This window comes from Cherax quadricarinatus, chromosome 72, assembly GCF_038502225.1.
Source record: "Cherax quadricarinatus isolate ZL_2023a chromosome 72, ASM3850222v1, whole genome shotgun sequence".
In the NCBI taxonomy this organism is placed as follows: Eukaryota; Metazoa; Arthropoda; class Malacostraca; order Decapoda; family Parastacidae; genus Cherax; species Cherax quadricarinatus.
Window position 1 is genome coordinate 23643062 of NC_091363.1, and position 24132 is coordinate 23667193.

General features: G+C 40.1%; 1 protein-coding gene across 1 annotated transcript in view; it reads left to right on the forward strand.

Moving 5' to 3' along the window:
- The window catches only part of LOC138854887 (protein Star-like), a 144608-nt gene extending 123453 nt beyond the window's left edge, over positions 1 to 21155 (forward strand). Inside the window, exons 4-5 of the mRNA XM_070100477.1 lie at positions 13310 to 13460; positions 19832 to 21155. Of these exons, the coding sequence (XP_069956578.1) occupies positions 13310 to 13460; positions 19832 to 20023 (343 nt within the window). The 3' untranslated portion in view covers positions 20024 to 21155. The remainder of the gene's footprint in view (positions 1 to 13309; positions 13461 to 19831) is intronic.
- The last annotated feature ends 2977 nt before the right edge of the window (positions 21156 to 24132 follow it).

The window sequence follows — 24132 nt, forward strand, 5'->3', positions numbered from 1 at the left end:
AAGTTTTTGGATTCCCCCCCTATGGGGGTTTTGAATTTCTTATGATCACCTTGGATCAAATTTTTGGATTACCCCTCCCACTTTCACCCACCCCCCACCTCAAATTTTTCTCGATAATACCATGACTCCATCTCCTCGAATCAAATTTTTTGGATCCCCCTATGGGTTTTCGAAATTCTCCATCTCCTTGGATCAAGGTTTTTTTTGGATTACCCCTCCCACTTTCACCCACCCCCACCCCAAATTTTTCTCGATAATACCAAGACTCCATCTCCTCGGATCAGATTTTTTGGATCCCCCTATGGGTTTTCGAAATTCTCCATCTCCTTGGATCAAGGTTTTTTTTGGATTGTCCCTCCTTCCACCCCCCAATCCCAAAAATTTCTCAATATTACCAAGTTTTTGGATTCCCCCATATGGGGTTTTTCGAAAGTCTCCATCTCCTTGGATCAAATTTTTGGGTACCCCTCCTTTCACCCCCAAATTTTCTCGACAATACCCTGACTCCATCTCCTCGGATCAAGTTTTTTGGATTCCCCCCTATGGGGTTTTCGAAATTCTCCATCTCCTCGGATCAAGTTTTTTGGATTCCCCCCTATGGGGTTTTCGAAATTCTCCAATTCCTCGGATCAAGTTTTTTGGGTACCCCTCCTTTCACCCCCCATCCCCAAAAAATTTCTCAATATCAAAGTCTCCACTTCCTCGGATCACCCTCCCACTTTCACCCCCCAACCCCAAAAATTTCTCGACAATACCATGACTCCATCTCCTCGGATCAAGTTTTTTGGATTCCTCCCTATGGGGTTTTCGAAATTCTCCATCTCCTTGGATCAAGTTTTTTGGATTCCCCCCTATGGGGGTTTTCGAAATTCCTCGGATCAAAGTTTTTGGAATCCCCCCTCTGGGGGTAAGCATTCAAAATAGACTCCTCCTATGGGGGCATGCTTACTACAGGTCTAATGAAGGGTGTTTACTCGGCGGTCAGTGACGTCACGTGTTGACCCAGCACACAGGTTGAATCTTGTATACCCTTTTAATTAATAAGGGGACATAGCAGTGACGTCACGCGCACACAGGCTGAATCTTGTCTACCCTTTTAGTTAATAAGGGGACACAGTACATCAGAAAGGCACATTTTTTCGTTAATACCCACAATTTCTTTACAACACAAGTCTAGACATTTTTTAACTATTTCATCTCAGGTCACTCCCCCACGAAGTAACCTCCTCCCCACCCTCCCGAACCCTCACACTCCAACCAACACCTCACAATTTTCACTCATAACCCCCAATTTTTCTCGTTTTAACCCTTTTAGTTCATTAAAGTTAATAAGGGGACACATGCATCAGAAAGTCACCACATCGCTTACATCCACTTTCGTTAAATTCACTACTCACAATTTTACATATTACGAAGTTAAATACGCACTTTTACTTTGAACATCTTCAAAACACTCTCATAAATCATTTGAATACTCACAAAAAATACCTTTATACATTTCCAAACAACACTGAAATACTCCAAAAACATCATTCGAACACCCCCAAATCACCTCTGAATACTCCCAGAACACCTTCATAAGTACTCTTGCACATCATTTGAACACCTTCAAAACACTCTCATAATCATTTGAACACACTCAAAACACCTTTGAACACCTTCAAAACACCCTTGAACACCCTTGATCACCTTCAAAAAAACAACATTTGAACACACTCAAAACACCTTTGAACACTTCCAAAAAAACACAATTTGAGTACTCCCAATTACACCACTGAATACTACTAAAACACCGCTGATTTCAATCAAATCACCCTTCAACACCTTCAAAACACCTTTGAACACCTTCAAAGCACTCTTGAACACCCTCAAAAACACCTTTTGAATAACCTCAAAACACCTTTGAACACCTTCAAAACACCCTTGAACACCTTCAAAACACCCTTGATCACCTTCAAAAAACATTTGAACACACTCAAAACACCTTTGAACACCTTTGAACATTTCCAATCAACACATCATTTGAACACCTTCCAAACACCTTTGAACACCTTCAAAACACTCTCATAATCATTTGAACACACTCAAAACACCTTTGAATACTCACATAAACACCCTTGAACACCTTCAAAACACCTTTGAATAACCTCAAAACACCTTTGAACACCTTCAAAACACCCTTGAACACCTTCAAAACACCCTTGAACACCTTCAAAAAACATTTGAACACACTCAAAAGTACTCTTGCACATCATTTGTACACCTTCAAAACACCCTTGAACACCTTCAAAACACCTTTGAATAACCTCAAAACACCTTTGAATAACATCAAAACACCTTTGAACACCTTCAAAACACCCTTGAACACCTTCAAAACACCCTTGAACACCTTCAAAAACAACATTTGAACACACTCAAAACACCTTTGAACACCTTTGAACATTTCCAAAACACTATTTGAGTACTCCCAAATAAGATTTGACATCTCTAATTTATCTGCACTTACACATTTCATTAAATTACAACTCATCCCTCAGTCTCCAGACTTCACAACATTATCACAAAAACTAACTCAAACACTTTACTTTGAACACCCCCAAAAACACTCTCATAATCATTTGAATACTCACATAAACACCCTTGAACACCTTCAAAACACCTTTGAATATCGTTTTTAAACTAATTTCATCACAACCCACTTATATCATCTTTTTTCGGTAACTCTAATTCGACTACACTACCCTCATCAATTACCAACAAATTTTACTCGTTTTAACTAATGTCATCACTGTAACCAAGATTTTCACAAAAAAAAAAAAACTCTATGACACCTAACACACACGCACACACACACACCCCACAACACCCACAATTTTTCTCGTTTTAACCCTTTTAGTTCATTAAAGTTAATAAGGGGACACAGTACATCAGAAAGTCACAACAACAACATCCACAACCCACAATTTTTTCTCGTTTTAGCCCTTTTAGTTCATTAAAGTTAATAAGGGGACACACTACATCAGAAAAAGTCCCAACAACAACCCACTTATAACATCTTTTTTCGGTATCTCTAGTTCGACAACAACACCCACAACACCCACATCCCACAACACCCATGAACATTTCCAAAACACTATTTGAGTACTCCCAATTACACCACTGATTACTACTAAAACACCGCTGAATTCAATCAAAACACCTTTCAACACCTTCAAACACCCTTGAACACCTTCAAAACACTCTTGAACACTTTCAAAAACACCTTTGAACATTTCCAATCAACACTGAAACACTTCCAAAAAACACAATTTGAGTACTCCCAATTACACCACTGATTACTACTAAAACACCGCTGAATTCAATCAAAACACCCTTCAACACCTTCAAACACCCTTGAACACACTCAAAACAGCCTTCAACACCTTCAAAACACCTTTGAACACCTTCAAAACACCTTTGAACACATTCAAAACACTCTCATAATCATTTGAACACACTCAAAACACCTTTGAATAGCCTCAAAACACCTTTGAACACCTTCAAAACACCCTTGAACACCCTTGATCACCTTCAAAAAAACAACATTTGAACACACTCAAAACACCTTTGAACACCTTTGAACATTTCCAAACAACACTGAAACACTTCCAAAAACACCATTTGAGTACTCCCAAATACACCACTGAATACTAAAACACCACTGAATACACTCAAAACACCACCAAAATCACCATAAACTAAGATCAACACCCACATCCCACAACACCCACAACCCACAACACCCACAATTTTTTCTCGTTTTATCTAATTTCATCAGAAAGTCACAACACCCACACCTCCCATTTTTTTCTCGTTTTAACCCTTTTAGTTCATTAAAGTTAATAAGGGGCCACACTACATCAGAAAAAGTCACAAAAACAACCCACTTATAACGTCTTTTCGGTATCTCTAGTTCGTCAACAACACCCACATCCCACATCACCCACATCCCACATCCCACACACACACACAGACACACACACACACACACACATCCCTAACCTAGCCTAACCTAACCTAACTTATCCTAACATAACCTAACCTAACCTAACCTAACCTAACCTAACCTAACCTAACCTAACCTAACTTATCCTAACCTAGCCTAACCTAACCTAACCTAACCTTACCTAACTTATCCTAACCTAACCTAACCTAGCCTAACCTAACCTAACTTAACCTAACCTAACCTAACCTAACCGAACCTACCCTAACCTAACCTTACCTAACATAACCTAACCTAGCCTAACCTAACCTAACCTAACTTAACCTAACCCAACCTAACCTAACCTAGCCTAACCTAACTTAACCTAACCTAACCTAACCTACCCTAACCTAACTTATCCTAACCTAACCTATCTTAACCTTACCTAACCTAACCTAGCCGAACCTATCCTAACCTAACCTAAAATATATTAGAACACTTCCAAAATACATTAGAGTACTCCAGAATTACTTTGAACGACTCCATTTTTTTTTGGATATTTCCAAATTAGTTTTGAAAACTTTATCGTAAAATCGAACATTATTTTCTTGTTGGTAAACACACTCAATGGTAGAAATATTTACTCGATTTCCGAATAGAAACACTTTCCTCGCTCTGAGAGACTCATTGTGGGTCACCCCTTCCCACCCCCCCCACACCACTGGGGTAATGCGGTTCACACCCAAGGTAGATTTAAGATAATCATGAACACCTGCGCCAACTCAGGACAGACAGACGCCATGAAATGCGGGTAACATCCAAGGTAGAAAATCATCTCTTTCCAGACCAACTGTCTATCCTAACCTAACCTAACCTAACCTAACCTAATTCCTAACCTAACCTAACCTCACCTAACCGAACCTAACCTAACTCCATCAATCACCTCTATCCTAACCTAACCTAACCTAACCTAACCTAACCTAACCCAACCTAACTCCATCAAACACCTCTATCCTAACCTAACCTAACCTATCCTAACCTAACCTAACTCCATCAAACACCTCGAATACTACCTAACTTAACCTAACCTAACCTTACCTAACCTACCGAACCTAACCTAACCTAACCTAACCTATCCTAACCTGTCCCAACCTAACCTAACCTATCCTAACCTAACCTAACCTAACCTAACCTAACTTATCCTAACCTAACCTATCCTAACCTAACCTAAACACTGACTAACTTTGAACCATCTCTGAACACCACTGATCTTCTTCAAAAAATGCTCTGCACATCATTTGATCACCTTCAAAAAAACACCATCAAACACCTCCGAATACTCCCAAAAAAAACACTACTGATTACTACCAAATCACCACTGAATACTACCAATCACCGTCAAAATCACCAGAAACTAAGTTTAACATCACCATCTAACATCCTTTTTATAGAAATCCCCTCAAATCACTATAACCAAGAACTCCCTCCCCATTTGGCGCATAAAAAAAAAAGCATGAACACAAACCTAATACGCAAACACTTAGTACATGATCACCATCAACTGAAAACATATCTTATACACACACATAATATAAGACAATCACCAACTACAATCACCCATGTTCACTTACCTCAAAATCACTAATATCACAGAAAACAATCATTTTTATAAACATTTCACACACACACACACACAAAAAAAAAAAAAATATTTGACAATATCTAAGCGCACTCACCTCACTACCACCAACACACGATGTCTCACCTCACAGGACCGACGAGCTCACCTCCAGTGACGTCACACTCCCATTGTGTTACTTGGTGGTTGGTAACATCACACCTAACCCCCCTTGTTTCAACCTGTTGTACCCTACATTATCTAAGAACACTATATCCAAGACGATTACCAGAAAACACTTATTTTTTAAACATTCGCACAAAAATAAGACATACACAAAAATACCACAACACTTCCACCAACATCTATAACATAACATGAGCACTATATCATATCACTATCACAAAAAAAAATAATACACAGACACCCACATATTATACATTTCAATTGCAAATTTAAGACATGAGACATACACACCAAATCTAAGACATTCACCTCCAACTAAGACATACACATCACCCCTAAAACTTCCTTCCTTATTCATTCCGTATATCTCCTAGAGTTGTTTTATCCCCGACGGATCCATCACAACGTAGGAGCCAGAGTGTAGTAGGTGGTGTTGGAGTGGTGATGGTTCCTCTGGCTCCTACGTCGTGATGGATCCGTCGGGGTTAAAACAGCTCTAGGAGATATACGGAATGAATAAGGAAGGAAGTTTTAGGGGTGATGTGTATGTCTTAGTTGGAGGTGAATGTCTTAGATTTGGTGTGTATGTCTCATGTCTTAAATTTGCAATTGAAATGTATAATATGTGGGTGTCTGTGTATTATTTTTTTTTGTGATAGTGATATGTTATAGTGCTCATGTTATGTTATAGATGTTGGTGGAAGTGTTGTGGTATTTTTGTGTATGTCTTATTTTTGTGCGAATGTTTAAAAAATAAGTGTTTTCTGGTAATCGTCTTGGATATAGTGTTCTTAGATAATGTAGGGTACAACAGGTTGAAACAAGGGGGGTTAGGTGTGATGTTACCAACCACCAAGTAACACAATGGGAGTGTGACGTCACTGGAGGTGAGCTCGTCGGTCCTGTGAGGTGAGACATCGTGTGTTGGTGGTAGTGAGGTGAGTGCGCTTAGATATTGTCAAATATTTTTTTTTTTTTTGTGTGTGTGTGTGTGTGAAATGTTTATAAAAATGATTGTTTTCTGTGATATTAGTGATTTTGAGGTAAGTGAACATGGGTGATTGTAGTTGGTGATTGTCTTATATTATGTGTGTGTATAAGATATGTTTTCAGTTGATGGTGATCATGTACTAAGTGTTTGCGTATTAGGTTTGTGTTCATGCTTTTTTTTTATGCGCCAAATGGGGAGGGAGTTCTTGGTTATAGTGATTTGAGGGGATTTCTATAAAAAGGATGTTAGATGGTGATGTTAAACTTAGTTTCTGGTGATTTTGACGGTGATTGGTAGTATTCAGTGGTGATTTGGTAGTAATCAGTAGTGTTTTTTTTGGGAGTATTCGGAGGTGTTTGATGGTGTTTTTTTGAAGGTGTTCAAATGATGTGCAGAGCATTTTTTGAAGAAGATCAGTGGTGTTCAGAGATGGTTCAAAGTTAGTCAGTGTTTAGGTTAGGTTAGGATAGGTTAGGTTAGGATAAGTTAGGTTAGGTTAGGTTAGGTTAGGTTAGGATAGGTTAGGTTAGGTTGGGACAGGTTAGGATAGGTTAGGTTAGGTTAGGTTAGGTTCGGTAGGTTAGGTAAGGTTAGGTTAGGTTAAGTTAGGTAGTATTCGAGGTGTTTGATGGAGTTAGGTTAGGTTAGGATAGGTTAGGTTAGGTTAGGATAGAGGTGTTTGATGGAGTTAGGTTGGGTTAGGTTAGGTTAGGTTAGGTTAGGTTAGGTTAGGATAGAGGTGATTGATGGAGTTAGGTTAGGTTCGGTTAGGTGAGGTTAGGTTAGGTTAGGAATTAGGTTAGGTTAGGTTAGGTTAGGTTAGGATAGACAGTTGGTCTGGAAAGAGATGATTTTCTACCTTGGATGTTACCCGCATTTCATGGCGTCTGTCTGTCCTGAGTTGGCGCAGGTGTTCATGATTATCTTAAATCTACCTTGGGTGTGAACCGCATTACCCCAGTGGTGTTGGGGGGGGGGGGGAAGAAGTGACCCACAATGAGTCTCTCAGAGCGAGGAAAGTGTTTCTATTCGGAAATCGAGTAAATATTTCTACCATTGAGTGTGTTTACCAACAAGAAAATAATGTTCGATTTTACGATAAAGTTTTCAAAACTAATTTGGAAATATCCAAAAAAAAATGGAGTCGTTCAAAGTAATTCTGGAGTACTCTAATGTATTTTGGAAGTGTTCTAATATATTTTAGGTTAGGTTAGGATAGGTTCGGCTAGGTTAGGTTAGGTAAGGTTAAGATAGGTTAGGTTAGGATAAGTTAGGTTAGGGTAGGTTAGGTTAGGTTAGGTTAAGTTAGGTTAGGCTAGGTTAGGTTAGGTTGGGTTAGGTTAAGTTAGGTTAGGTTAGGTTAGGCTAGGTTAGGTTATGTTAGGTAAGGTTAGGTTAGGGTAGGTTCGGTTAGGTTAGGTTAGGTTAGGTTAAGTTAGGTTAGGTTAGGCTAGGTTAGGTTAGGTTAGGATAAGTTAGGTAAGGTTAGGTTAGGTTAGGTTAGGCTAGGTTAGGATAAGTTAGGTTAGGTTAGGTTAGGTTAGGTTAGGTTAGGTTAGGTTAGGTTAGGTTAGGTTATGTTAGGATAAGTTAGGTTAGGTTAGGCTAGGTTAGGGATGTGTGTGTGTGTGTGTGTGTCTGTGTGTGTGTGTGGGATGTGGGATGTGGGTGATGTGGGATGTGGGTGTTGTTGACGAACTAGAGATACCGAAAAGACGTTATAAGTGGGTTGTTTTTGTGACTTTTTCTGATGTAGTGTGGCCCCTTATTAACTTTAATGAACTAAAAGGGTTAAAACGAGAAAAAAATGGGAGGTGTGGGTGTTGTGACTTTCTGATGAAATTAGATAAAACGAGAAAAAATTGTGGGTGTTGTGGGTTGTGGGTGTTGTGGGATGTGGGTGTTGATCTTAGTTTATGGTGATTTTGGTGGTGTTTTGAGTGTATTCAGTGGTGTTTTAGTATTCAGTGGTGTATTTGGGAGTACTCAAATGGTGTTTTTGGAAGTGTTTCAGTGTTGTTTGGAAATGTTCAAAGGTGTTCAAAGGTGTTTTGAGTGTGTTCAAATGTTGTTTTTTTGAAGGTGATCAAGGGTGTTCAAGGGTGTTTTGAAGGTGTTCAAAGGTGTTTTGAGGCTATTCAAAGGTGTTTTGAGTGTGTTCAAATGATTATGAGAGTGTTTTGAATGTGTTCAAAGGTGTTTTGAAGGTGTTCAAAGGTGTTTTGAAGGTGTTGAAGGCTGTTTTGAGTGTGTTCAAGGGTGTTTGAAGGTGTTGAAGGGTGTTTTGATTGAATTCAGCGGTGTTTTAGTAGTAATCAGTGGTGTAATTGGGAGTACTCAAATTGTGTTTTTTGGAAGTGTTTCAGTGTTGATTGGAAATGTTCAAAGGTGTTTTTGAAAGTGTTCAAGAGTGTTTTGAAGGTGTTCAAGGGTGTTTGAAGGTGTTGAAAGGTGTTTTGATTGAATTCAGCGGTGTTTTAGTAGTAATCAGTGGTGTAATTGGGAGTACTCAAATAGTGTTTTGGAAATGTTCAAGGGGGTTGTGGGATGTGGGTGTTGTGGGTGTTGTTGTCGAACTAGAGATACCGAAAAAAGATGTTATAAGTGGGTTGTTGTTGGGACTTTTTCTGATGTAGTGTGTCCCCTTATTAACTTTAATGAACTAAAAGGGCTAAAACGAGAAAAAATTGTGGGTTGTGGATGTTGTTGTTGTGACTTTCTGATGTACTGTGTCCCCTTATTAACTTTAATGAACTAAAAGGGTTAAAACGAGAAAAATTGTGGGTGTTGTGGGGTGTGTGTGTGTGCGTGTGTGTTAGGTGTCATAGAGTTTTTTTTTTTTTGTGAAAATCTTGGTTACAGTGATGACATTAGTTAAAACGAGTAAAATTTGTTGGTAATTGATGAGGGTAGTGTAGTCGAATTAGAGTTACCGAAAAAAGATGATATAAGTGGGTTGTGATGAAATTAGTTTAAAAACGATATTCAAAGGTGTTTTGAAGGTGTTCAAGGGTGTTTATGTGAGTATTCAAATGATTATGAGAGTGTTTTTGGGGGTGTTCAAAGTAAAGTGTTTGAGTTAGTTTTTGTGATAATGTTGTGAAGTCTGGAGACTGAGGGATGAGTTGTAATTTAATGAAATGTGTAAGTGCAGATAAATTAGAGATGTCAAATCTTATTTGGGAGTACTCAAATAGTGTTTTGGAAATGTTCAAAGGTGTTCAAAGGTGTTTTGAGTGTGTTCAAATGTTGTTTTTGAAGGTGTTCAAGGGTGTTTTGAAGGTGTTCAAGGGTGTTTTGAAGGTGTTCAAAGGTGTTTTGAGGTTATTCAAAGGTGTTTTGAGGTTATTCAAAGGTGTTTTGAAGGTGTTCAAGGGTGTTTTGAAGGTGTACAAATGATGTGCAAGAGTACTTTTGAGTGTGTTCAAATGTTTTTTGAAGGTGTTCAAGGGTGTTTTGAAGGTGTTCAAGGGTGTTTTGAAGGTGTTCAAAGGTGTTTTGAGGTTATTCAAAGGTGTTTTGAAGGTGTTCAAGGGTGTTTATGTGAGTATTCAAAGGTGTTTTGAGTGTGTTCAAATGATTATGAGAGTGTTTTGAAGGTGTTCAAAGGTGTTTGGAAGGTGTTCAAATGATGTGTTGATTGGAAATGTTCAAAGGTGTTCAAAGGTGTTTTGAGTGTGTTCAAATGTTTTTTGAAGGTGATCAAGGGTGTTTTGAAGGTGTTCAAGGGTGTTTTGAAGGTGTTCAAAGGTGTTTTGAGGTTATTCAAAAGGTGTTTTTGAGGGTGTTCAAGAGTGCTTTGAAGGTGTTCAAAGGTGTTTTGAAGGTGTTGAAGGGTGATTTGATTGAAATTAGCGGTGTTTTAGTAGTATTCAGTGGTGTAATTGGGAGTACTCAAATTGTGTTTTTTTGGAAGTGTTCAAAGGTGTTTTGAGTGTGTTCAAATGTTGTTTTTTTGAAGGTGATCAAGGGTGTTCAAGGGTGTTTTGAAGGTGTTCAAAGGTGTTTTGAGTGTGTTCAAATGATTATGAGAGTGTTTTGAAGGTGTTCAAATGATGTGCAAGAGTACTTATGAAGGTGTTCTGGGAGTATTCAGAGGTGATTTGGGGGTGTTCGAATGATGTTTTTGGAGTATTTCAGTGTTGTTTGGAAATGTATAAAGGTATTTTTTGTGAGTATTCAAATGATTTATGAGAGTGTTTTGAAGATGTTCAAAGTAAAAGTGCGTATTTAACTTCGTAATATGTAAAATTGTGAGTAGTGAATTTAACGAAAGTGGATGTAAGCGATGTGGTGACTTTCTGATGCATGTGTCCCCTTATTAACTTTAATGAACTAAAAGGGTTAAAACGAGAAAAATTGGGGGTTATGAGTGAAAATTGTGAGGTGTTGGTTGGAGTGTGAGGGTTCGGGAGGGTGGGGAGGAGGTTACTTCGTGGGGGAGTGACCTGAGATGAAATAGTTAAAAAATGTCTAGACTTGTGTTGTAAAGAAATTGTGGGTATTAACGAAAAAATGTGCCTTTCTGATGTACTGTGTCCCCTTATTAACTAAAAGGGTAGACAAGATTCAGCCTGTGTGCGCGTGACGTCACTGCTATGTCCCCTTATTAATTAAAAGGGTATACAAGATTCAACCTGTGTGCTGGGTCAACACGTGACGTCACTGACCGCCGAGTAAACACCCTTCATTAGACCTGTAGTAAGCATGCCCCCATAGGAGGAGTCTATTTTGAATGCTTACCCCCAGAGGGGGGATTCCAAAAACTTTGATCCGAGGAATTTCGAAAACCCCCATAGGGGGGAATCCAAAAAACTTGATCCAAGGAGATGGAGAATTTCGAAAACCCCATAGGGAGGAATCCAAAAAACTTGATCCGAGGAGATGGAGTCATGGTATTGTCGAGAAATTTTTGGGGTTGGGGGGTGAAAGTGGGAGGGTGATCCGAGGAAGTGGAGACTTTGATATTGAGAAATTTTTTGGGGATGGGGGGTGAAAGGAGGGGTACCCAAAAAACTTGATCCGAGGAATTGGAGAATTTCGAAAACCCCATAGGGGGGAATCCAAAAAACTTGATCCGAGGAGATGGAGAATTTCGAAAACCCCATAGGGGGGAATCCAAAAAACTTGATCCGAGGAGATGGAGTCAGGGTATTGTCGAGAAAATTTGGGGGTGAAAGGAGGGGTACCCAAAAATTTGATCCAAGGAGATGGAGACTTTCGAAAAACCCCATATGGGGGAATCCAAAAACTTGGTAATATTGAGAAATTTTTGGGATTGGGGGGTGGAAGGAGGGACAATCCAAAAAAAAAAAACCTTGATCCAAGGAGATGGAGAATTTCGAAAACCCCTAGGGGGATCCAAAAAATTTGATCCGAGGAGATGGAGTCTTGGTATTATCGAGAAAAATTTGGGGTGGGGGTGGGTGAAAGTGGGAGGGGTAATCCAAAAAAAACCTTGATCCAAGGAGATGGAGAATTTCGAAAACCCATAGGGGGATCCAAAAAATTTGATTCGAGGAGATGGAGTCATGGTATTATCGAGAAAAATTTGAGGTGGGGGGTGGGTGAAAGTGGGAGGGGTAATCCAAAAATTTGATCCAAGGTGATCATAAGAAATTCAAAACCCCCATAGGGGGGGAATCCAAAAACTTGTATTATCGAGAAATTTTTGGGATTGGGGGGTGAAAGTGGGAGGGGGAACCTTAAAAACTTGATCCGAGGAGATCATAAGAATTTCGAAAACCCCCATAGGGGGGAATCCAAAAAAACTTGATCCGAGGAGATGGAGTCAGGGTATTGTCGAGAAATTTTGAGATGGGGGTGAAAGTGGGAGGGGGATCCGAGGAGATGGAGACTTTCGAAACCCCCATAGGGGGGAATCCAAAAACTTGGTAATATCGAGAAATTTTGGGGTGGGAGTGAAAGTGAGAGGGGTACCCAAAAATTTGATCCAAGGAGATGGAGAATTTCGAAAACCCCATAGGGGGGAGAATCCAAAAACCTTGATCCAAGGAGATCATAAGAAAAAAAATTCGAGGCGCGGGGGCGATCCGGATGACGCTGCAGAAGGCGCAGCAGAAGGCGCGGGCGGGGGTCGCGAAGGGCGCGGGCGGGTGCGCGGGGTCGCGAAGGGCGCGGGCGGGCGCGCGGGCGGGCGCGCGGCGCGACGGCGGGGGTCGCGAAGGGGGGGTCGTGGGCGGGGGTATTGGTTGGGGGGTCAAGGGTGAGGTAGTCTCGAGGGCGAGGTCATGGTCAAAACCGGAAGTAACATCTAGGTGTGAAAAGGTGACCCTCCAGCTCCTGGTCCTAGACCGGATACACCGCCCAGTGGAAGGCCTAAACCGGAAGGAGCCTCCCAGTGGAAGGCCCTAAACCGGAAGGAGCCCCCCTGTAGAAATTATGACTACTTATATATATATATATATATATATATATATATATATATATATATATATATATATATATATATATATATATATATATATATATATATATATATATATTACATAATATGGCTAATATATTTAAATCGGATCTATTTTTTTCACAGACCGAGTGGGCCTAAAGGAGTTTTAGGGCAAATTGGCAACTCCACTTCAGCTATAAAAGTGAAAGCTTTCCCACTGTACTCCATTCTTCTTGCACTTAATGTGACGGTAGTTGACTTTTTCTCCCTCGACATTGAAGGTGTTGAGATGAAGGTGAGGGACTTCTTTCAATTTTTTAAATTATTTTAAACATAGATTGGAAAGAGAAGTCTTTTGAACCGACAAATATTATTACATGAGACACACGCACACATACACAAACATACATATATATACTCACAAAAAATCACTCGGTGTATGTATAAATATATATATTTATCATAAATATATATATTTATCATAGTTGCTCTTCACTAGTGACAATTTTTTTGGGGAGATTCTGAAGAGAAGTTATGTAAGTTGGAGTTGTTTTAGGAGGATGTGTTAAATAAGAAAATTAGAAGTGAATGTGGAAAAAAAAAGCAATATATAATATATTCAATTATAGGTAGTAGGTTGGTAGACAGCAACCGCCCAGGGAGGTACTACCGTCCTGCCAAGTGAGTGTAAAACGTAAGCCTGTAATTGTTTTACACGATGGTAGGATTGCTGGTGTTTTTTCTGTCTCATAAACATGCAAGGTTTCAGGTACGTCTTGCTACTTCTGCTTACACTTAGGTCACACTACACATACATGTACAAGCATATGTATACACACCCCTCTGGGTTTTCTTCTATTTTCTTACTAGCTCTTGTTCTTGTTTATTTCCTCTTATCTCCATGGGGAAGTGGAACAGAATTCTTCCTCCGTAAGCTATGCGTGTTGTAAGAGGCGACTAAAATGCCAGGAGCAAGGGGCTGGTAACCCCTTCTCCTGTATATATTACTAAATATGAAAGGAGAAACTTTTGTTTTTCCTTTTGGGCCACCCCACCTCGGTGGGATACGGCTGGTGTGTTGAAAGAAAGAAATATATATATATATATATATATATATATATATATATATATATATATATATATATATATATATATATATATATATATATATATATATATATATATATATATAAGGAACGAGACTAAACTACAAACAAAATTAAATATTTTTTTCGTTAGGTTCAAAATGATTTTTGCGAAATTCTTGCAGAAACAAATTTTGGCTCAGGTACCTTTCCAACACCTGACTTTTTTATGATGATATAAACGAAACACAAGAAATAAGCATTAAAACATTGAGTCTTCAATTTCCAACTGTGATCCGTTGTTTGAGTGTCCCATCTCTGGAACATCCTGTCTCTGTCCACCTTGTCAATTCTGAGCAGTATTTTGTATGTTGTTGTCATGTCTTCCCTTACCCTCCTGTCCTCCAGTGTCGTCAGGCCGATTTCCCAAATTTGATTAATTTTAAATAATTCGAATTCATGTAACCCAAATGCAATATTCATAATATTTCCAAACGTATGTTTTTTAAACATGATTATAATATATTCCCCTCAACAATAGACTTGTTAAATATAATCTTCTCGGCCTTTTGAAAATCAATTGGATGGTTAAAATCTCATGCATCTGAGAGATTTTACAAAGGTTAAGTGGCCAGGAAATACAATTTTCGTGACAAACAACGTGAGAACACTTGTGGCAGTAGCTTGCTACAGGAACTAATTTCTTTCTTCTACTGTGTTGATTCCAGTCTCACAAGCTGCACACATAATACATCCACGAAACGAGTAAAAGGACACAAATTCAACTAATGTGATTTTTTTTGTGGCAACGTTTCGCTCTCCAAGAGCTTTGTCAAGCTGATACAAACAGTACACGGATTCAGAGCGTAGATCGAGTTAGTAAGGTGTAGTACAAGTGAGGTGCTAGTAGTAGTTACTCATGTGGTGGAAAAGCCAACTGGTACATGAGAAAGAAAGAACATGAAAGCTATGGCTTGGGTGGCATAAAAAATAGGTTTGGCAAAGATATATGGATGGATTTGAGAAGGCATGTAAAATGTTACATTACTTGCATTTGTGTTCCTTTACTTAACATATTATCGGTAATTCTACCAAGATTTATACAAGTGGGTTTCAAGCAAATAACAATACTGCGACCGGCCGAAGATCGAACCCGAGATATTTAACCAGCCTCCTGGGAAGCTAGGTAAATTTGTTAAACTTCTCGTTGCCTCAGTGAGTGAATTAACATGTGTGTGAGTATATCGGTGCATATGTGTATGTATAATCGTACTCGTCTATTTTTGGTTGCAGGGGTCGATTCACAGCCTCCGGCTGATCGCTTGTAGGGTCACTATTCCCCTGCTTCATGAGCAGTATTTTTCCTCTTCTTAAAGCTATGTATGGATCCTGCCCCCACTACTTAACTCTCCAGACTGTTTTATTTCTTGACAAAACAAAGGCTGAAGAAATACTTCTTAACATCCCTATGACTCATCTTAGGTTTTAACTTTCAGTTGTGTCCCCTTGTTCCTGTCTCCCATCTCTGAAACATGCTCGACCTGTCAACCTTTCCAATTCATCTCAGTATTTCATATGTTGTTATCAAGTCTTCACTATTTCCCCTGACCTCCAGTGTCGTCAGGTTAATTTCCCTTAGCCTCTCCTCGAAGGACTTACCTCTTAGCTCCGGGACTAATCTTGTTGCTAACCTTTCCACTTTCTCTAATTTCTTGACGGTGTATACTGTGTACAATGTGTTGAATGACTCCTTAGATGTCGAAACAGTATTCTTAGGTTTCCCAGGCGCGCATATGTTGCAGCACATAGTTGACGTGCGTCTCAGGAAATGTGCTCGGTATACTACTCATCCCAAGATCTTTTTATTGACTGAGGTTTTCAGTCTTTGACCCCCTAGCATGTGTGTGTGTGTACTCACCTAGTTATGGTTGCAGGGGTCGATTCATAGCTCCTGTCCTTGCCTCTTCACTGGCCACTACTGGGTCACTCTCCCTGCACCATGAGCTTTATCATACCTCTGCTTAAAGCTATGAATGGATCCTGCCTCCACTACATAGCTTCCCAAAGTATTCCACTTCCTGACTACTCTGTGACTGAAGAAATACTTCCTAACATCCCTGTGATTCATTTGTGTCTTCAACTTCCAATTGTGGCCCCTTGTTGCTGTGTCCCATCCCTGGAACATTCTGTCTCTGTCCACCTTTTCAATTCCTCTCAGTATTTTATATGTCGTTATCATGTCCTCCCTATCTTTCCTGTGGGGGCTCTCGCGCGCGCGCGCGCGCGCGCGCGTGTGTGTGTGTGTGTGTGTGTGTCTGTCTGTCTGTGTTTAGTCACCTAATTGTACTCACCTAATTGTGGTTACAGGGGTCAAGAGACGGCTCCATTCCCCTCCTCTTCAGTGGTCGCTACTAGGTCCTTTCCCTCCCTGCTCCATGAGTTTTATTATACCTCGTCTCCAAACTATGTATAGTTCCTGCCTCCACTACATCACTTGCCAGACTATTTCACTTCCTGACAACTCTATGACTGAAGAAATATTTCCTGACATCCCTTTGACTCATTTGAGTCTTCAACTTCCAATTGTGACTCTTTGTTTCTGTGTCCCCTCTCTGGAACATCATGTCTCTGTCCACCTTATCTATTCCTCACGGTATTTTGTATGTCGTTATCATGTCTCCCCTAACCCTCCTGTCCTCCAATGTCGTCTGACCGATTTCCCATAACCTTTCTTCGTAAGACATTCCCCATAGCTCTGGAACTAGCCTTGTTGCAAACCTTTGCACTTTCTCTAATTTCTTGACGTGCTTGACCAGGTGTGGGTTCCAAACTGGTGCAGTGTACTCCAGTATGGGCCAGACGTACACGGTGTAGTGTCGAACGATTCCTTACTGAGGTATCGGAAAGCTATTCTCAGGTTTGCCAGGCGCCCATATCCCGCAGCAGTTATCTGGTTGATGTGTGCTTCCGGGGAAGTGCTCGGTATTATACTCACCCCAAGATCTTTCTCCTTGAGAGGTTTGCAGTCTTTGCCCGCCTAGCCTATACGCTGTCTGCGGTTATCTTTCGAGAAGCCAGTTGCCGGACCACGCATCCAGCATGTCTAGGTCTCTTTGTAGTCCTGCCTGATCCTTATCTGCGAACAAGGACACTTCTGAGTCTATCCCTTCCATCATGTCATTCACATATACCAAAAATAGCACTGGTCATAAGACTGACCCCTGTGGGACCCCGCTCGTCACAGGCGCCCACTGTGATGCATCACACACCATAACTCATTGTTGCCTCCCTGTTAGTTATTCTCTTATCCATTGTAGTGCCTTTCCTGTTGTAAGTGCCTGATCCTCTAGCTTGAGGAACTGTGTCAAAAGCCTTCTTGAGGTCCAAGGATTTGCCTTCCATGAATCCATGTTGGTTGTCGTTTATAATCTTGTTCCGTTCAAGGTGCTCCACCACTCTCCTCCAGATAATCTTCTCCATGACCTTGCATACTATACACTTCAGTGACACTTGTTTATAGTTTAGTGCCTCTTTTCTGTCTCCTTTCTTAAAAATGGGGACTTCATTTGCCGTCTTCCATACCTAAGGTAGTTGCCCAGTTTCGAGGGATGTGTTGAAAATTGGGGTTATTGGCACACACAGCATCTCTTCTCCCTCTCTAAGGACCCATGGAGAGATGTCCGGTCCCACCACCTTTGAGGTATCAAGGTCACTTGTGTGTATTTCATCCAACATTTGCTGGTGTTCCCCCCTATTCTGTTTTCCCAGAGTCCTTTCTGTCTCCACTGTAAATACTTCCTTAAATGTCGTTTTGAGCTCCTCACATACTTCTCGGTCTTTTCTTGTGAATCCCCCACCTTCTTTCCTCAGCCTGATTACCTGGTAGTTGACTGTTATCTTCCTCCTGATGTGGCTATACAACAGTTTCGGATCAGACTTGACTTTCGATGTTATGTTATTTTCGTACTGTCGCTGGGCCTCCCTCCTTATTTGTGCATACTCGTTTCTGGCTCTTCGACTAATCTCTGTATTTTCCTGGGTCCTTTGCGTTCTGTAATTATTCCATTAACTGGTGCACTTAGTTTTTGCCTCCCTACACCTTCTGGTAAACCAAGGGCTCGTTCGGATCTTCCCAATATTTCTGTTGCCCTTGGTAACAAACCTTTCCTCGGCCTCCTTGCATTCTGTTGTTACATAGTCCATAATTTCGTTTACTGACTTTCCTACCAGTTCTCTGTCCCACTGAACCTCATGCCTGTGTATTCATCTCTTTTGTAGTTTGGCTTTTCCCATTCTACTCCTGTTACCCTCTCCACTTGTAACTCTATTATGTATTCAAAGCTCAGACCGGGCCGCGCGGGCGCTGACCCCCGGAACTCTCTCCAAGTAAACTCCAGGTAAACATGTTCACTTCCTTAATGTCCGAGCTACTCAGTGTGAACACGAGGTCCAGCCTTGATGGTTCAACCTTCCCTCTCTCTCTCTGGTAGTGTCCCTAACATGTTGATGCATGAGGTTTTCCAGTACCACATCCATATTGGCTCTCCATGTTTCGGGACTCCTATGTGGCTCCAGGTTTTCCCAATCAATGTCCTGTGGTTGAAATCGCCCATAACCAATAGCTTTCCTCTCCTGGAGTGAGTTCTTCTGGCCACCTCGGCTAGTGTGTCCACCATCGCTCTGTTGCTCTCTTCATATTCCTCTCTTGGCCTCCTGCAGTTCTGTGGTGGGCTATAAATCACTGCAATGACTACCTTACGTCCCCCAGACTGAATTGTACCTACTATGTAATCCCTTTCTCCAATCTCGTCCATTTCTTCTATTTCCTCAAATCCCCATCGGTTTTTAATGAGCAGTGCAACCCCGTGTGTGTGTATCTGTGTGTTTGTGGGTTCCATTACTTAGAGCCCAACGACGTTCTATAATAGCAGGCTTAGTCAGCACAGCAAGCACCACTTTTTTCGACCCTTGTTAACCAATGTTGTATGTCTAGGTGTAACCCCGGCTCTTTCCCTCACTCATAATACCATTCTTTTCCCTCACTTCTCTTCCAGTATCCCAGTGTCTCCTCTCACCCTCACGGGTCTTACCTGAGAGTCTCCTGTCCTGGTTTAATTCATTCACTGCTGGATTTAGCCCCGGCTCTTTTCCTATTTCTGTAGACTTTCCTCTCCCTACCTATTCCTCATCTATCTTCACTTGCCCCTCCCCGTTCCACACCTTTTGTGGATTCTTACCTGTATTATTATAGTTCTTTAGGATTCATCTTCTTGATTCGCCGGTACTCTCCCAGCCCAGGTCTTTTCCAGATGGTGACCCGGCATTGGCTTCCTGTCTTGGGAGTGTCTGAGACCTGTCTGCCATAGGAGGAGGTACAAGTACCTCCTCATCTTCTGGGACCAACTGTCCCCAGGCCTAGCCCCAGTCCCCGCCCTCACGGGGCTCGTAGGGAGAAGATAGGCCTTCTCTAGGAATGTGTTATAATATTCATTATTCCATATAATTTATTTGTAATAACTCGGATTAGCATATTTTATTTTTTTTAACATTTTTTAAGATGTTACTTTCTGTGTTCCTTCAGGTATTAAGAACAATTCCTTGGGACAAGATCAAATTCCGTCTCATGTGTGTGGAGATCAACCATATTCCAGAAGGTCCAAATGTTCTTATAGAATATATGAAGCTTCAGGGTTACAAGTTCCTTGGTATCAAAGGTATTGACGCCTGGTTCGGCTGGCCAGACCTTTTAAAACAAACCGTGAAGAACATCTAAACCGTTTTTGTTTTATCGTTGTTACATTCACACATTTTTTTCAACTGCAAAGATGCTTCATGTTATTTATTTGGCGTGAAATTTCCTTTTGATTGCTATTATTTTTTGATTCGCGGGTACCCTCCCTGCCCGAGTCTTTTTTAGATGGTGACCCGGCCTTGGCTCCCTGTCTTGGGAGTGTCTGAGACCTATGTCTCCCATAGGAGGATGTATAAGTACCTCCTCATCTTCGGGACCAACTGTCACCAGGCCTAGCCATAGTCCTCGCCCTCACGGGGCTCGTAGGGAGAAGTTAGGCCTCTGGTCTGCCATCTTCCCCGTCCCAAGAGTGCTCGTGGGAATGGCAGTGATAGCAAGCTCTGGTTCTGGCACCATCCCGGCCCTAAGAGGGCTCGTGGGAATGGCAGTGATAGCAAGCTCTGGCTCTGGCACCATCCCGGCCCTAAGAGGGCTCGTGGGAATGGCAGTGATAGCAAGCTCTGGCTCTGGCACCATCCCGGCCCTAAGAGGGCTCGTGGCAGTACTTTTAGATTGCTAGCTGTGTGGGAAATGTATTTCATAACTGAGTTTCAGTGTACAAAATATACAAACTGTATGTCTGCATATTATGTAAAACAACTATCCTTGACTTAACGGCAGGAAATACATACAATCTTGAAATATTTGGTTAATCTTCATAACGAGTATTATATTAAATAACATTATTGTATTTTTCATCTACGTTTAACATTATGGAACTTAATATGACAGAAATATTAAACTTTATCCAAATACTGATAATAATTATTCTCATTTAGACGCCATTAACTTATTGGAAGTTAAAATTAGGATGCAGATATATAACGACTAATGGTGAAGCCTATTCCACTCTCCTCCCAGCCGGATCTTATATATTTTTTCTCCTTTTAAATTTATCTATAGATGAAAAAGATATAATTTAACTGTAGCCCGATTTTTCATAATATATTTTCACTGAATTAGTTTTACAGCAGAACAAAAATTTTAGTAAATATTGTCACATTAAATTAAGTTATTTTCATTTTTGCCTCAATATAAACACTATATAAACACTATATAAACACTATATACATAATACTTCTCCGAGACTATATAAACACTATATACATAATACTTCTCCGAGACTATATAAACACTATATACATAATACTTCTCCGAGACTATATAAACACTATATACATAATACCTCACCGAGACTATATAAACACTATATACACAACACCTCACCGAGACTATATAAACACTATATACATAATACCTCACCGAGACTATATAAACACTATATACATAATACCTCACCGAGACTATATAAACACTATATACATAATACCTCACCGAGGCTATATAAACACTATATACATAATACCTCACCGAGACTATATAAACACTATATACACAACACCTCACCGAGACTATATAAACACTATATACATAATACCTCACCGAGACTATATAAACACTATATACATAATACCTCACCGAGACTATATAAACACTATATACACAACACCTCACCGAGACTATATAAACACTATATACATAACACCTCACCGAGACTATATAAACACTATATACATAATACCTCACCTAGGCTATATAAACACTATATACATAATACCTCACCGAGACTATATAAACACTATATACATAATACCTCACCGAGACTATATAAACACTATATACATAATACCTCACCGAGACTATATAAACACTATATACATAATACCTCACCGAGACTATATAAACACTATATACATAATACCTCACCGAGACTATATAAACACTATATACATAACACCTCACCGAGACTATATAAACACTATATACATAATACCTCACCGAGACTATATAAACACTATATACATAATACCTCACCGAGACTATATAAACACTATATACATAATACCTCACCTAGGCTATATAAACACTATATACATAATACCTCACCTAGGCTATATAAACACTATATACATAATACCTCACCTAGGCTATATAAACACTATATACATAATACCTCACCTAGGCTATATAAACACTATATACATAATACCTCACCGAGACTATATAAACACTATATACATAATACCTCACCGAGACTATATAAACACTATATACATAACACCTCACCTAGGCTATATAAACACTATATACATAATACCTCACCGAGACTATATAAACACTATATACATAACACCTCACCGAGACTATATAAACACTATATACATAACACCTCACCGAGACTATGGGTCCCCACAATTTACACTGGATGTGGGCCACATCTTCTGTATATACAAGAATATATTGTAATGACGGGATCAGTTATGTATTTTATTATGTAACATAAAACTTTCAGCAAAGATAAAACAATATTTACTGATTATGTGTTTTATACCCGGACATTTGTTCTATATATTTTTGTCAATTATATTTTATTTATTGTTCTCCCAGTGTTCTAAAATGGTGGTATTTCCTGCAAGAGATTTTTCTAAAAAATATTCAAAATTTTGATATGAAAATAATGTTAAATATCACGTAAAATGAATGTGACCAAAAATTTTGGTTTGTAATTTAACCGTTTTAATGATAATGTTATGAAGGATACATATATATAACTAGCGATGTATCGGATATCCGCATCCGCAGAACATCCACACAATTTCTTACATCCGCGCCAGCATTAAGCTGTAAACGTATCCGCATATGCATCCGCACAGTATCTTACATCCGCATCTGCATCCGTGGATCATCCACATAATTTCTTACAACAGCATCCGCATCCTCAAGACAAGACATCCTCAAACACATCCGCATCCGCGGATATCTAAATTTTCACATCCGATACATCTCAAAATTGCAGACTCATCTGTGTTAGACTGTGTTCTTACTAGTGAGAAGAAGCAAACATCCTACTCTGTGTTAGACTATGTTCTCACTGGTGAGTAGAAGTATACATCTTACTGTGTTAGACTATGTTCTCACTGGTGAGTAGAAGCATACATCCTACTCTGTGTTAGACTGTGTTCTTACTAGTGAGAAGAAGCAAACATCCTACTCTGTGTTAGACTGTGTTCTCACTGGTGAGTAGAAGCATACATCTTACTGTGTTAGACTGTGTTCTTACTAGTGAGAAGAAGCAAACATCCTACTCTGTGTTAGACTATGTTCTCACTGGTGAGTAGAAGTATACATCTTACTGTGTTAGACTATGTTCTCACTGGTGAGTAGAAGCATACATCCTACTCTGTGTTAGACTATGTTCTCACTGGTGAGTAGAAGCATACATCCTACTCTGTGTTAGACTGTGTTCTCACTGGTGAGTAGAAACATACATCCTACTCTGTGGTAGACTGTGTTCTCACTGGTGAGTAGAAGTATACATCCTACTCCACCAGGCCCGGTGGCCTGGTGGCTAAAGCTCCCGCTTCACACACGGAGGGCCCGGGTTCGATTCCCGGCGGGTGGAAACATTTCGACACGTTTCCTTACACCTGTTGTCCTGTTCACCTAGCAACAAATAGGTACCTGGGTGTTAGTCGACTGGTGTGGGTCGCATCCTGGGGGACAAGATTAAGGACCCCAATGGAAATAAGTTAGACAGTCCTCGATGGCGCACTGACTTTCTTGGGTTATCCTGGGTGGCTAACCCTCCGGGGTTAAAAATCCGAACGAAATCTTATCTTATATTGTTGTTACATTTTGTTAGACAGTAAATATTATTCATGTCCAGAGTTTAACTTTTGATCTAACTGTCGCAGACTGTTATCTGCACACTGCTGTAGTCAAGACATGCAAGTTCGTAAATTCAGATTCAGTAATTTGAAAGTTTTGTTACTTTTGGAAGAAAAATAATTGTCCTTGGTTAGGTACGTTCATTGTACTGTTTTCCCTGAGTATCTCTTTGGCGATCACGTTACTTCATTGTGAAAGCAAAGCTGTGCTTTAAGGGGGCCGTAGGGCAAAATCTGTAACTCTTTTGTTTACCGTCCGATTTCCTCCAGTTTTGATGCACAAGACAAGTGTTTTCACTCTTTCTTGAAAATATTTATCAAAAATATACCTCAAACAACAACTGAGAAAAGACTGATTTACTG